The sequence below is a fragment of the Choloepus didactylus genome, chromosome 10 (genome assembly GCF_015220235.1).
Source record: "Choloepus didactylus isolate mChoDid1 chromosome 10, mChoDid1.pri, whole genome shotgun sequence".
NCBI classification, from domain to species: domain Eukaryota; kingdom Metazoa; phylum Chordata; class Mammalia; order Pilosa; family Megalonychidae; genus Choloepus; species Choloepus didactylus.
Genome location: NC_051316.1, coordinates 131187559 through 131200425, shown reverse-complemented (window position 1 = coordinate 131200425; position 12867 = coordinate 131187559). Strand labels below are relative to the sequence as shown.

At 70.2% G+C, this 12867-nt stretch overlaps 2 protein-coding genes across 2 annotated transcripts; one reads left to right on the top strand and one right to left on the bottom strand.

Annotated features, from left to right (window-relative positions):
* The first annotated feature begins 460 nt into the window (after positions 1 to 460).
* On the top strand, positions 461 to 2950 carry EDF1 (endothelial differentiation related factor 1). Its single transcript, XM_037797367.1, has 5 exons — positions 461 to 620; positions 1323 to 1374; positions 1816 to 1976; positions 2174 to 2267; positions 2719 to 2950. Exons 1-5 carry the CDS (start codon positions 543 to 545, stop codon positions 2778 to 2780), a joined length of 447 nt encoding a protein of 148 aa, XP_037653295.1. The 5' UTR covers positions 461 to 542; the 3' UTR covers positions 2781 to 2950.
* A 913-nt stretch (positions 2951 to 3863) lies between these two features.
* Positions 3864 to 12706, bottom strand: MAMDC4 (MAM domain containing 4). Its single transcript, XM_037850872.1, has 31 exons — positions 12689 to 12706; positions 12380 to 12520; positions 11954 to 12179; positions 10953 to 11714; positions 10689 to 10862; positions 10470 to 10595; positions 10210 to 10340; positions 10001 to 10085; positions 9767 to 9892; positions 9497 to 9634; positions 9326 to 9414; positions 9038 to 9211; positions 8762 to 8846; positions 8440 to 8628; positions 8218 to 8343; positions 7994 to 8125; positions 7770 to 7891; positions 7590 to 7701; positions 7356 to 7469; positions 7154 to 7288; positions 6885 to 7021; positions 6555 to 6774; positions 6350 to 6487; positions 6087 to 6205; positions 5902 to 5992; positions 5606 to 5752; positions 5234 to 5368; positions 4936 to 5063; positions 4733 to 4841; positions 4167 to 4345; positions 3864 to 4039 (listed from the first exon to the last, which is right to left on the bottom strand). The coding sequence occupies exons 1-31, from the start codon at positions 12704 to 12706 to the stop codon at positions 3998 to 4000; spliced, it is 4650 nt and encodes a 1549-aa protein (XP_037706800.1). The 3' UTR covers positions 3864 to 3997.
* Positions 12707 to 12867: the final 161 nt, after the last annotated feature.

The window sequence follows — 12867 nt, the reverse complement described above, 5'->3', positions numbered from 1 at the left end:
GGAAATGAGGGCGCCGAGGCGGGGGATGGGGGCGCGGGGGGGAATGGGGGCGCCGAGAGGGGAATGGGGGCGCGGGGGGGAAATGGGGGCGCCCGGGGGGGGGATGGGGGCGCCCGGGGGGGGAAATGAGGGCGCCGAGGCGGGGGATGGGGGCGCGGGGGGGAATGGGGGCGCGAGGTGGGGGGTGGGGGCGCGCAGGTGCCGCGATGCGCCCGGGACTCGCGACTCCAGGGACCCTCCCCTCCCCGGCACCCCCTCCCCCGGCGGCCCGCCCCACCCCGGGGTCCCCGGCCCCGGCCCCGGCCCCGGCCCCGGCCCCGGCCCCGGCCCCGCCGCCCCTCCGCGCGTCCCCGTCCCCGCCCCGGCGCGTCCTCGGAGGAGCCGCGCGCCGATTGGCCGCGAGCCGCGGGAAGTGCCCGCCCCCCCGGGGCGCCGGCCAATGGGCGCCGGGGGCGGGGCGGGCGCCGGAAGCGGGCCGGGGACGTCGTCGCGCGCGGGCCCCGAGCAGCTGCCGCGGAGCCGCCGGCGCGAGCAGGGCCGCCATGGCCGAGAGCGACTGGGACACGGTGACGGTGCTGCGCAAGAAGGGGCCCACGGCGGCCCAGGCCAAGTCCAAGCAGGTGCGGCGGGGCCGGGGCCGGGGTGCTCTGCCTCCCGGCGGCGGGCGGCGCGCGAGGGGCCCGGGCGGGAGGCCGTGGGGTCCCCGCCTCGTGGGCCGCGCACCTCGGGGTCGCAGGGCGCGGACGGGCTCCCGGGGCCCTGCTCGTCCCGCCCGCGCTCACCCTTCCGGAGCGTGAAAACCAGATCCACTCGCTTTCTTCTGAAGAAGGTGCAGAAGGGCGGCGCTGCGGGCGCCCGTCCCGGGAGCATCCCTGACGCACGCGCAAGTCCCTCCTCTCACGCGTTTGCTGAGGCGCCAGAAGGAAAACATTGGTCAAAGGGCAGCGTTTTTATTGATGCGTTTCCAGGGAGAGGGCGGAGGCCCCGGGTCACCGAGCGAGGCCGCGGGACACCACCGCCCCCTGCCCGGGGAGCCGAGTAGATGCGCAAACGTGTTTTGAACGGAATTTCTAAAAACACATGACCGTCTTTTTCTCAACAACCCAGGAAGTGAGCTGTTTCTCTGTTTCTTAATGACGCCCCCTCGGAGCTGCCTGGACGTTTGGGGTGGGGGTTTCACTAAGGGATCTTGGGTTGTAACCAAGGCCTCTGTCACTCCTGCGGGAAGCAGCCGTCATCAGCCGGTGCCGAGAGCCCGTGAGGCGGGGACGGAAGTCACTCTTGATGCTGGTTTTGACCAAAAACTTTTCCCACTTTTCTAGGCCATCTTAGCAGCCCAGAGGCGAGGAGAAGATGTGGAGACTTCCAAGAAATGTACGTACTCACGTTTCCAGGCACGGAGGGACGAAGGGCCGTTGAGGGTCTTCTGCGTGCATGTGCACGTGCGGTGCCCCTTGGGTCGTGCTTGGGGTTGGTGGGGTGACTGCTTGTCCGAGGAGCACGTTCCTCATCTTCAGGAAGGTGACTGCTTGGTAGCCACAGCCAGCTGGGAGCTGGGAACTAGCTGATCTGGGGTCTGCCTAAGGTCAGGAGGTTCCCACTTCCCAGATCCAAGAGAAAATTCTGGAAATCACCTGCTCTTGAGTCTGTGATGGTTCCCGTAAGTTGGCCGTCCCAGAAAGAGGCCTTCTGACAGCCTGGTTTCCATGCCTGCCCGAGGCCGGGCTCAGGGAGCCGTCCTGCCCATTCCCTCTTGGGTCGCTGCCCCTTGGGCTCCATCTAAACCCTCCTTTTCTCCCGCCCACACCTGCCCAGGGGCTGCCGGCCAGAACAAACAGCACTCGATCACCAAGAACACGGCCAAGCTGGACCGGGAGACGGAGGAGCTACACCATGACCGGGTGCCCCTGGAGGTGGGCAAGGTGATCCAGCAGGGCCGGCAGGGCAAGGGGCTGACGCAGAAGGACCTGGCCACGGTGAGTCGCGCAGCCGCCTCCAGGCCGGGTGGGGGCTGCTCCACCTGCCCCAGGGGGCCCTCGCAGGCCTGCCGTCCTTCTGCCGTCCCTCCGGCCACCCACCATGGGCCTGGCCCCACATGCCTGCCAGGTGGCTGCCCTGGGCATGTTCCCTTGGGCACTGGTGTGCTGAAATGATGCGTGTGTCTTCTCTTCAGAAAATCAATGAGAAGCCACAGGTCATTGCTGACTACGAAAGCGGACGGGCCATTCCCAACAACCAGGTTTTGGGCAAAATCGAGCGAGCCATTGGTGAGTGGCAGTGTTGCCTGGGTGTGGAGGTGGCCGGCTCTCCTGAGAGCTTTGCTTGCTTGGCGTGGTGGTGGGGGGCTAGCCATAAGAACATTCTATAAACACACAGGGTCCCAGTCCCCCTTCACAGACCCCCCTGAGCTGAGGAGGAAGGAGCTCAGGCCCCCAGGTCAGACAGCAGGGTCCCCACTGTGTGTCCTCCCTGTGTCAGCATCCATAGCCCCCAGCCCCCGTTAGGGCGTCAGTGATTTGCTGCTGGGGAGCCACGTCCTCCGGCTCCCTCAGGAGGGTGCTCGTGTTCTCCACCTCCGAGCACCCCCCAGACTCAGAGTGAAAACTAGTGGTGTTCCCTGGGAGGGCCAGGCTCTCTGTCCCCCCCCAACCCCCCACAGGCATCCCCAGGGCCGCTGGGAGCCCGGGGGTCCTGCTCAGGGGCTGCGTCCGGTTTCAGGCCTCAAGCTCCGGGGCAAGGACGTGGGGAAGCCCATCGAGAAGGGTCCGAGGGCGAAATGAGCACAAAGCCTCGAAGTCAGCGCGTTCCGGCTGATCGTCTGGCTGGTCGCTCGACCGCCAGACCCCGCGGGGTCTCTCCACACGGCTGAGCAGAACGGGGGTGTCAGACCTGTTGGGGGGTCCCCCTTAACCCTTGCCTGCTGTCAAACAGAACAAAGCCTTGCAAAGTACCTGCTTCTCAGCTGTTTTCCTCCCACGGCTGTGCTGCCTCAAGGGGGACCACTGCGCCCACGGGCCCGGAGAGTGGACTGCCGGGGTGCCCAGGCCCTGCGTCCTCTGGTGGAAGCCCGTGGCCCCCTGCTGAGGCCAGGTGTCCTCAGCCCTTCCCCTCTGGGAAGGACGCTGTGTGTCCCTGGCCCTGAGAGTGCTCTCATGAGGGAAGCAGGCCCTGCCAGGGCTGTGGGTGAGCCTGCCGCCCTGCTCTGTGTGGCCTCTGGGACAGACGGATGGACGGACGCTCTAGGCTGCGGGGGCAGGGGAGGCTGTGGCTGCACCCTAGGAAGCCGCAGGGGAGTGGGGGTGTCTGGGGGTGTCTCCTAGGTCCCATGTGCCCCCAGCCTTGTGCATGGTTGGGGCCCAGGGACCCTCCTGGGGGGGCAAAGACTTGGACCATTTGAGTGAGACGGTGACCCACGGTGCTGCACTAGATGTGGGGGCCCTAAGAGCCCGAGCAGGGATTTGGCTGGGCCTTAGGTAGACAGTGCAGGCGTGCCCCACGCTGGCCAAGCTTGAGTGCTGCTTGGGGGTGTACCATGTGGAGACAGCTGGGGATGCCTGTGGGAGGGGGGCAGGAGACCCATATGGGTGTGTGGATGAGGGACAGGGGACAGGGGACCCCATAGGGGATGGGGGGGATGGGGGAGATGGGGGACTTTGTGGGAAAGCGGACGGGGACAGTGGGTGTGTGCAGGGTCTTTATTGCCTGTTGAGGACACTCTCCCGCCCCCCATCCTGGTCAGAGGTGGACGTGTTGAGCATGGCTTTGGGCCTGGTGAGGGGGTGCCGAGTCACAGGGCAGGACCGCGGCTCTCGCATGGGGCAGAGATGCTGCGCGGCAGTGGTCATGGGTGCAGTGACCGTGGGGCTTGGGGCTTCCTCCAGGCCTGTCTGGGCCAGTCCCCGTCCAAGTGCGGGCAGGTGGTTGCGGTCCTGTCCCCTGGCTTCTGACCACATCTTTGGAGACTGTTCACGTGAATGTCGGGCCTTGTCAGGACTGCCTACTGGTCGCTGGAGACAGGCCCCGGGAGGGTGACATGGTCCTGGAAGGCAGGGGCCCAGTGACGGTGGGGGTGGCTGGTCAGCGAGCTGGGGAGGGGACTGAGGCTGGGGCCTGCCTGGCCGCCCTGGCCTCTCCCCCCTGCTCCAGCCACAGTGGCCGCTTCTTACCGAGTTGAAGAGGATGTTGTCAAAGCCTGGTGCAGGGGGTGCCTGGGCCCTCCGGAAGGGGAAGCCCCCTGCCCTCTGGAACCAGTGCTGGACAGCAAAGCCCAGTGACAGCAGGAGCACGACACAGAGCAGGGCGCCGCCCACTGCAGCTGGTACCGACACGGGCACAGCCAGTTCCCCTGCAGGCCATGGGCACAAACCGGCCTGAGCCCCCTGACCCCCAAAGACCCAGGAGTCAGCTGGTGCCTCCCCCCCCCCATTCCCCCTGCTGACCCTCAAGGACTGCCCAGTGGGCCAGGGGGTCTCCTGCTCACGAGAGCCCTGGGAGGAGGCTGAGGCTGGGGACAGGAGACTGGGTGGACTCCCTTCTTTCAGAAGCAATGGCAGTCGTGAGCGTGGGGCTCCCAGGCCTAGACCCGCCTTTGCGCCGGGGGGCTCCAAGGGAAGGCCCAGGAGGGCGAGGGTGGGCCGAGGACAGCAGGGTGGGGCCAGGGGCGGTGGTGGCAGAGCCAGCTGGCCCCGGAGCTGCAGCGCCCAGCAGAGGCCAGAGGCCACCCAGGGCTCACCTGGGCGGGGTGCCGGCCGTGGACAGCGCTGCCGGGGCAAGTACTCCACATCGTCCAGCGCGATGGGCCCCAGGGTCGGCTGGCTGCCGAGGGTGGCTTCAAACATGATCTGGCCAGGAGGGACGGAGGCTGAGTGGGCCCCGGGGAGGAGGACATGCCCTGGGTCGAGGCCCTGGGGTGTCGCACTGGGCAGCCCGGCTCACCTGGAACTCCTCGGCGCTGGTCACCTCCACCAGGCCCTGCAGCCACTGGTGCCGCAGGCGGGCGCCCGCGCCCCACATGGCCAGCTGGCCCCGTGCACTGCTCAGCAGAACCCTCAGCTCCCCCTGGTCTGTGGGCTCGAGGCAGGTCAGACTCCTGCTTCCGGGGCCCCTGACCCCACTGCCCCCCTCACTGCCGCCACTGTCCCCTTCCTTGACTCACTGCTCAAGGTCTTCCCTGACCCCTCACTGCCCCCTCTGGCCCCTCCCTCCCCCAGCGCACCCCCTGCGCCCCACTCACAGTAGTGCTCAGGGAAGCCCATGTGGTACCAGAAGCGGAGGCAGGCGCCAGTGGTGGCGGGCAGAGGCTCACTGCGCAGCCAGGCCGCCCGGCCGCCCAGGCCCAGCACGCCAGTTTCAAAGAATGCAAAGTGGCCTGGGAATGGGAGGGTGCTCAGGGGTGCCGCCAGGTCCCAGCCAACGGGGGTGCCTGCACCAGCCCCTTGAGCCCTGTGGCCTCAGGGATCCCCGGGCCTGGCCCCCAGTGCACACCGGAGCTGGGGAGAGTGGGCCTCAGTCGGGGATGGGGGCACGTGACGCGTGGGGGGGACGCTGTGGCTCCTCTGGGCTCAGGATGGACCCGTCGCCCACTTTCCCTCCACCAGGTGCTCACCTGCCTCTGTGCCCAGCGTGTGGTCCACAGGGGGCTGGGGGTACCGGGAGGGTGTGGCCCCGCTGCTCCAGTCCCAGCTGTACCCACCCAGGCCCGGCCAGGGCAGGGGGCTCCAGCCACACAGGCCGGTCTCAAAGTCGCAGGAGCCTGCGGGGGACATGGGCTGGGGGTGGGCACCGCTGCCTGCTGCCTGCCCCCGTACTGTTCACCCCACAGCTAGAGGAGGATCGGAGGCCGAGGTGTCCTGCTTTGCACCCATCCAGCCTCAGGTGAGGCCAGGGCAATGGGGCACCCACCTGGCTGGGGGCAGGGCCCATCCTGGAGGAGCAGATCGTCCACTGCCACGTAGGAGTGCTCCACGCCTGCGGCCACGGCTTCAAACACCACCTGGCAGGTGGCACAGCAGGGAGCTCTCGGCGCCCCTGGTCCAGCCACCCTTGGGGTGAGGAAGGGGCACCCGCCCCCGTCCCAGCTCACTCACCCTCCAGGCCTGCTCGGCCTGCACGTCCACGCTGCCCAGGCGCCAGGCCAGCCCACCGTGGGCGCTGATGCTGAGCAGCTGGTGCCGCGTGCCCTCCTCCATGTGGACCCGAAGGACACCTGCCACCCCGAGTGCTGTGAGGTCAGCACCCACGGCCGGCGCCCGGCACAGGCCCCCCACAGGTGTGGGGTGCACGGGGTCCCCTGGGGGTGGTCTGCGTCTCCCTGGGCACCGACGGTGCGCTCCTCCCAGCAGCCCCTCACCTGGGCTGCGGAGGCTCAGGTGGTACCAGAAGGTCAGGCAGCCGGGCCGGGCCAGGGGCCGGTGCTGCTCCGAGGTCAGGGTGGCCGCGCGGCCAGGGGGCAGGGCCTCGGGGCTCATGTCCACCACCATGTAGTGCCCTGGGGGGAGCGGCTGTCAGCCCTGCCGGCCCCTCAGCCCCTGCCCAGCCCCGGGCCGGGTCCTCACCCTGGGCCGTCTCCGTGGTGTGGTCTGTCCCGGGCCCCTGGGAGCCCTGGTCGCTGGCCTTGGCCTGGCGCCTCCAGTGGCCGCGCCCCCCCGCGGAGAAGCCGCAGGCCGAGTCCTCGAAGGAGCAGTGCCGGGGGGCCCAGCAGGGCCCGGGCCGCACAGCCACGTCATCCAGCCCCATGGTGCCGTGGAAGCCGTCCCGGAGGCCCTCAAACAGCAGCTGGGGGCAGGCGCCGGCAGGCTGGGGGGTGTGCAGGCTCGGGGGAGGGCGGCAGGGGCTGGGTGGGAGGCCAGGGGACAGCACCCTCCCGTGCCCCGTGCTGGGCTGACCTGGAACTTGGTGCTGGGGTCGGGCTGGGGGTCCAGGGTGATCCAAGCCTGGTGCCAGCGGTTGCCATGTGTGCCGGAACGTGACCACAGCTGTGTGTCCACCTTCCCTTCCCGCCTCACGGCCAGGCGCAGGGTCCCTGAGGAGGGCGGGTTGGGAGGGGAGCCCGCTCCTAGGCACCCCCAGCTGCCCCCAGAGGCCCCTCAGACTCCGTGGGCCAGTGTGGGAGGGACGGGGGCACCCTGTGGGCCTCGGGGTGCAGGTCTCTCACCGATCTGGGGCCCGTAGAGGTGGTACCAGAAGGACAGACACTCTTTGTGGGCGGCTGGTGCCTGGAGTCTGGTGAGCAGCTGGGCACCAGGGCCACGGGCCGGGGGCTCTGCGGGGTCCAGGAGCATGAAGTGACCTGCAGCGGGACACGGGCTGTAGAGAGGCCTGGCGGCCAGGAGGGGCCGCACCGAGCCCGCGCCTACCTCGGCCGGTGGTGTGGTCGCTGCCGGGGCCTCGGCTCACCCGGCGCCAGTGGGCGTCCGTGAGGTGGCCAGCGTGCCAGCCGCACGTGTCCCGCTCGAAGTTGCAGGAGACCTCTGGGGGGGGCAGCGGAGGGCTCAGTCCACCCCGGCCTGCCCCATGGCCTGCCCTGAGCCCCGAGAAGCAGGAAGATGTGACCTCCAGGGCGGGGAGCAGAGGGGCCGGGCTGGGGGCACCTGTGTCCCTCTCCGTGGTCGCTGCAGAGCTGCAGTCATGGAAGGTCACGTTGTCCACACCGGCGGCCTCCTGGCCCGGGCCGTCCAGGTCCACGAGGCCGACAAACTCCAGCTTCACGGGGAGAAGCCCGTTAAGGGGGACCAGCGTGGAGCCCCCCGCCCCCCGGCTGCCCTCCTCACCTGGAAGGGCCGGCGACGCGCCCCCAGCAGGACCCTGTCTGCCTTCCAGGCCTGGGTGCTGCTCGTCGCCTCCCACACCAGCTCCCGGGAGCCGCCCTCCAGCACGGCCAGCGCCAGAAAGCCTGGGGAGGGGCCGCAGCATGGCGCCCACCCTCCCTGCAGGGATTCCATGGCCAGCCCGCCCCCAGGGTGGGGCAGACGGCCCGGAGGGGACAGTGATGTACCTCGGGGGCGGCTCTGCAGGTAGTAAGCCAGGTGGAGCTCGCAGCTGGGGCCAGAGGGGCCCAGGGGGGGTGTGAGGACCCGGGCCGCGGCCGCCAGCTGCCCCCAGGCCTGCTGCAGGGATAGGAGGTGCCCTGGAGGAAGAGCAGGGAGCGCTCAGAGGCCGCTGGCAGAGTGCCCCCGCCTCGGGGACCTCCCTCCTCAGGACACGAGCCTCGGGCCTCACCCGCAGCGACCCCGCTGGCGTCTGTGCCCGGGCGCCTGCTCTCCTGGCCCGTGAGCCGCCGCCACTGCAGCCGCCCCACGCTGGCGTCTTCCCAGCCCCCGGCCGAGGCCTCAAAGTCTGCGGCGCCTGTTGGGGTGGCCGGCGCTGGGTGTGCCGCGGAGCCACCCTGGGGCCACCCCGGAGCCCCCGCCTCAGCCCCCTCCCCGGCCGCCCCGCCCTCACCACACAGCTGCTCGTCCTCGCCCCCTTCGCACTGCGGCTGGAAGTCACACAGCTGCTCGGGGGGCACACACGCGGCCCCGCAGGAGAGGTGGCCGGGCTCACAGAAGTCCTGGGGCTGTAGGCCGGGCGGCTGGGGCCGGAGCGCCAGGGCCCAGGGCCCAGGAGGTGGTGCGTGCTGGGCAGATGCGTCTGCGAGGGCGGAGCAGGGTCAGGCTGGGTGCGTGGGTGCGCACGTGTGTGTGTACGTGTGTGTGCATGTGCACGCGTGTGTGTACGTGTGCATGTGTGTGCGCGTGTCCTGGGGAGGGGCTCGGGGGCTCACCCGGCACCAGCGTGCAGCCGTCTGACAGGATGAGGTCGTCCAGGCCCACAACGCCCCCCGGGCCTGTCTGCCCGGCCAGGAGGATCTGAGGGCAGAGGGGGCTCAGGGGACGCTGGGCACCCGCCCCCTATCCCCCTGCCCCCCAGCCTTCAGGGAAGCGCCTGCAGAGAGGGTCCTGGTGCCCTCTGGGCTCCCCGACCTCAGGCCAGGCCTCCTTCACAGATGGACAGACAGCCCCCTGCCAATGGAACCCCACCCGCCGCCCCCGGCCCTCACCTGGAAAGGGTATGCGCTGTGAACGTCCACCCGGTCGCGAACCCAGGCAGCCCCCAGCTCCCCGCGGCGGCTCCTCAGCAGGACGGGGGTCTGGGGGATGCCAGGGACCTGCGTTTGCAGGAAGAGCTGCAGGCTGCCAGCCTCGGACCCGTGCAGGTAGTGGTAGAAGACGAGCTGGGGTGGCAGGGGCAGCGTGGCTGGGGGGGGGGGCCTCAGCGCCCCTGTGCCAGGAAAGGGGGCCCTGCCCTCCCCCCACCTGCCCAGCCCCCACGCTAGCCCCTGCCTCACCGAGCAGTTGTGGGGGTCAGAAGCTTGGAGCTCGTGGCTGGAGAGGATGGCGGGGGCGCCGGGCTCAGCCACAGAGATGAGGAAGGCGCCTGGCGGAGAGGGGTGTGGGTGGGTGGGTGTGCGTGGGGGCGGGCGGGGGCGTGGGGGCGGGTGGGGGCCCCGTGGCCTCACCCCGGGCACTGTTCCAGCTGTGGTCGCGGCGGGGCCAGGCGGGGCGTGGGGGGGCGCCGGTGCTGCGGTTCCGGGCCCAGCCCCCCGAGTGGCTCCACGGGCCCAGGCTGGACTCAAAGTCGGTGGCCGTGTGGGAGCCTAGAGCGGAGGTGGCGGCGCTCAGGGCCTCTCCCGTGAGCCTCCAGCCCCAGGGCAGACTCTGGGTCCCCTCCGAGCAGCAAACCCTGCCGCCCCCAGGCCCCCCAGGCCCCCCACCGGCCGCAGCCTCACCGCAGGCGAGCGGGCCCTCGTCCGAGCCATCGCCACAGTTGTCCTCGCCGTCGCACAGCTGGTGGCGCTCCACGCACGCATGGTTGTGGCACTGGTACCTCCCCAGGGCGCAGCTCGCCTGGGGGACTGGGGGGGGGGACAGGGCGGGGGCGTCTGCTACACACCCCTGGGGCGTGCGGCAGGTGTGCGGGGCCCACAGGCTGAGGCTGGGGGCTCTGGGGGGGGAGGGCTTACCGGGCAGCCCACAGTTCCAGAATGCCACGTCGTCCAAGGCCACCGCACCCCTGTGGGTGGCGTTCCGGGTGGCAGAGAAGGTCACCTGAAGAGCGCAGGTGCCTTAGGGCCTGGGCTGAAGTCCAGACCTCCCACTGCCCAGGAGAGCACCCCCGGCCACCGCACCCCCGGTGCACAGCGGCACCCCCACTCAAGTGCCCCCAGCTCACCTGAAAGGGCCCTTGGACGCGGCCGGTGACCACCTCCAGCTCCCGCCAGCCGGGGCCCCAGGGCCCTGGGCTCTGCCACAGGATGAGCGTCTCGGCGCCGTGGGTCAGCTCCAGCCGCAGCTCAGCCGCATCTGCAGCAGGAGGGTCCCGGGCAGCTGCAGCCGGCCCTCCCAAGAACCTGCCCCGGCTCCCCAGCGACCTCTTCTTTCCTTCCCCAGCCCCCAGGCCCCCACTGTGGGGGTCCTAGACGGCCAGCGCACCTCCAGAGCCCACGTGGTACCAGAGGTGGATCTCGCAGGTGGGGGCGGCCTCGTGCAGGCCGGGGGAGCGCAGCAGCGCTGTGGCCGCCTCCTTCCCGCGGTGGGTGCCAACTGCCACGTACCAGCCTGGCCAGCAGGAAGGGGTGCTTGGGGTGAGCCCTGGGGTGGTGAACGGGGGTTAGGGGTGCCTCTGTGGAGAGTCCCCCGCCTGGGCCTCACCCAGGTCCGTGCCCAGCGTGTGGTCCGAGCCGGGACTGGGACCCTCCTGCACAGCCCCTGCCCGGTCCCGCAGCCAGCTGTAGCCCGAGGTGCTGACGTCTCGCCAGCCACAGAGATCTCTCTCAAAGTCGCAGGTGAAGGGGGCGCCTGGGGCCGGGGAGGACCCGTGGTAACCTGGGGGGCGGAAGAGGTCAGTGCTGCGCTGCTGGCTGGGCGGCCCCTGTCCCTGTCCCGTCCCCTGCCCCAGCCCCGGCCCCGGCTCACCGCACTGGGCTTCATCTGTGCAGTCCCCGCAGTCACACACGAAGTCGCACACGGTCTCCGGGGGGCTCTGGCAGTGGCTCGGGACCCAGGCCGCGCGCACGGACCCTACTGCCAGAGGCAGGTGGCTGGGGCCGGGCGGCTCACAGGGAGCCCCTCCGACTGCCCTCCCTTGGGGCCCAGGCTGGGAGGGCGGGCGGACCTCCCAGGGCAGGCGCCGGCTCCAGGCAGGAGCCAGTGGGGCGCCGTCACGAGTCCCCAGGCCCCGAAGAGGCTGGTGGGGGGCAGGGGCGTTGGAACAACGCGAGGGTCCGAGGCGGGACATGCCCTGGGGAGTGAGCAGGATCCCGGTCCCCAGCGAGAAACCCGAGGGGCACCATGGGGACCCAGGCCCTTGCCCAGCCCCCCGGGGGGTCTGCCCTGCCAATGCCCAGTGCTGCCACCCCAGGGCCCGCCTGCCTCGCCGGCCCTCACCGGCGAGCAGGGCCAAGGCGGGTAGGAGGCCGGGCAGGTGCATGGCTGAGTGGCAGGGCTGCGCCGGCGGGGACCTTGGCCTGTTATCAGCGCGCCGCGGCCCCAGGGGCTGACTTGGCCCCAAGTGCAGGGCAGGGGGCTCAGCCCCTCGACCCCGACCGCACCCAGCGCTGACGGGGCACAACGCGGGCTGTAAACGGTCACGCGCGGGCCCTGGGGCTGGGCCGGCGCCCGCTCTGCCTGGCTCCCCACGTGGAGGCCACTTTGCTGGACCCCGGCCGGGGTCACTAACTGGTCCGGGAGGCCGCGGAGGGGGCGGGGGTGGCCACTGCTCTCTTGATGCCGTTTCTCACCCCTCAGCCCATCCCAGCAGATCAAGCTGGTGCCAGGGGTCCGACGTACCCCCTGGAGCCTGCCCTCAATCCCCGCCTTGAGGAAAAGCCCCCCACCCCCCCTCTCCTCCTATCTTTCCCACACTCTCCTCACAATTCACCAGGTCAGTGGATTCTCCTTTGTTGATTATTAGTCACTTGGCAGCCGCGTGGGGGGCCAGGCCACGGCCAGACCACGGTAGGTCCTGCTCTCGTTGGCACAGACCCGTGGCCTGAGGGGTGCCTTGGCTGCAGGTAGGAACTCGGCATTTGGAGCCAGGCTCTGCCGGCGGCGTATCGCCGTGTGACCTCGGGGAGCTGACAGCACCTCGAGTCTCGGTTTCCTCACCGGTGGGCACTGACTGCGGGTGTCTGTCGTGTGGAGCTGCCGAGCTCACGGGGACACTCAGGGCAGCGCCTGGAGGTCCCACCCGCTGGGGGGGCTCACTCTCTTCAGCGGCACACGCCACTTGGCCAGGCCTCCGCCCTCCCCGGGTGCCCCAGTGTCTCCCCACCCCAGAGCACCCTCCCCCCACCTTCACCAGGGCAGGGCCCTCAGCGGGTGCCCCACCCCCCACGCTGCACCAGGAACCAGGGTGAGCTCAGGAGAGGTGGGGGCTCCCAGGGAAGGGAGGGTTCCTGGGAGAGTGAGTGCCGCTCGGTGGGTGAGCTGAGGGCCCCTGCTGAGGACAGGGTCACAGCTGGCTGAGTAGAGGGCTGTGCCATCTGAATTTGGAAGCGAGGGGTCACGGGGGTCCCCAGGCTAGCAGATTCACGACAGTGACGCTGGCCCGATGGTCATTGCTGGCGCCCTCCCTGCCCACTTATGGGGAGGACCCCTGGGCCCCCAGCCAGCTGAAAGGACCAGGCACTGAGCCCTTGTGCAAGGCTCACCCACACCTCCTCCCACATGCCCTTGAGGACAGCAGCCACCTGGCCATAAACTGGGGCAGTGGAGGGGCCCCCTTATCGGACCCCGAAGAGCTGAGTGTGCACCAGCGCTCCCTGGGCCTCTGGAGGTGGAGCTGGGCAGGATGGTCAGAGTGGACCCACTGCCCCCAGCCCCCTCGGCC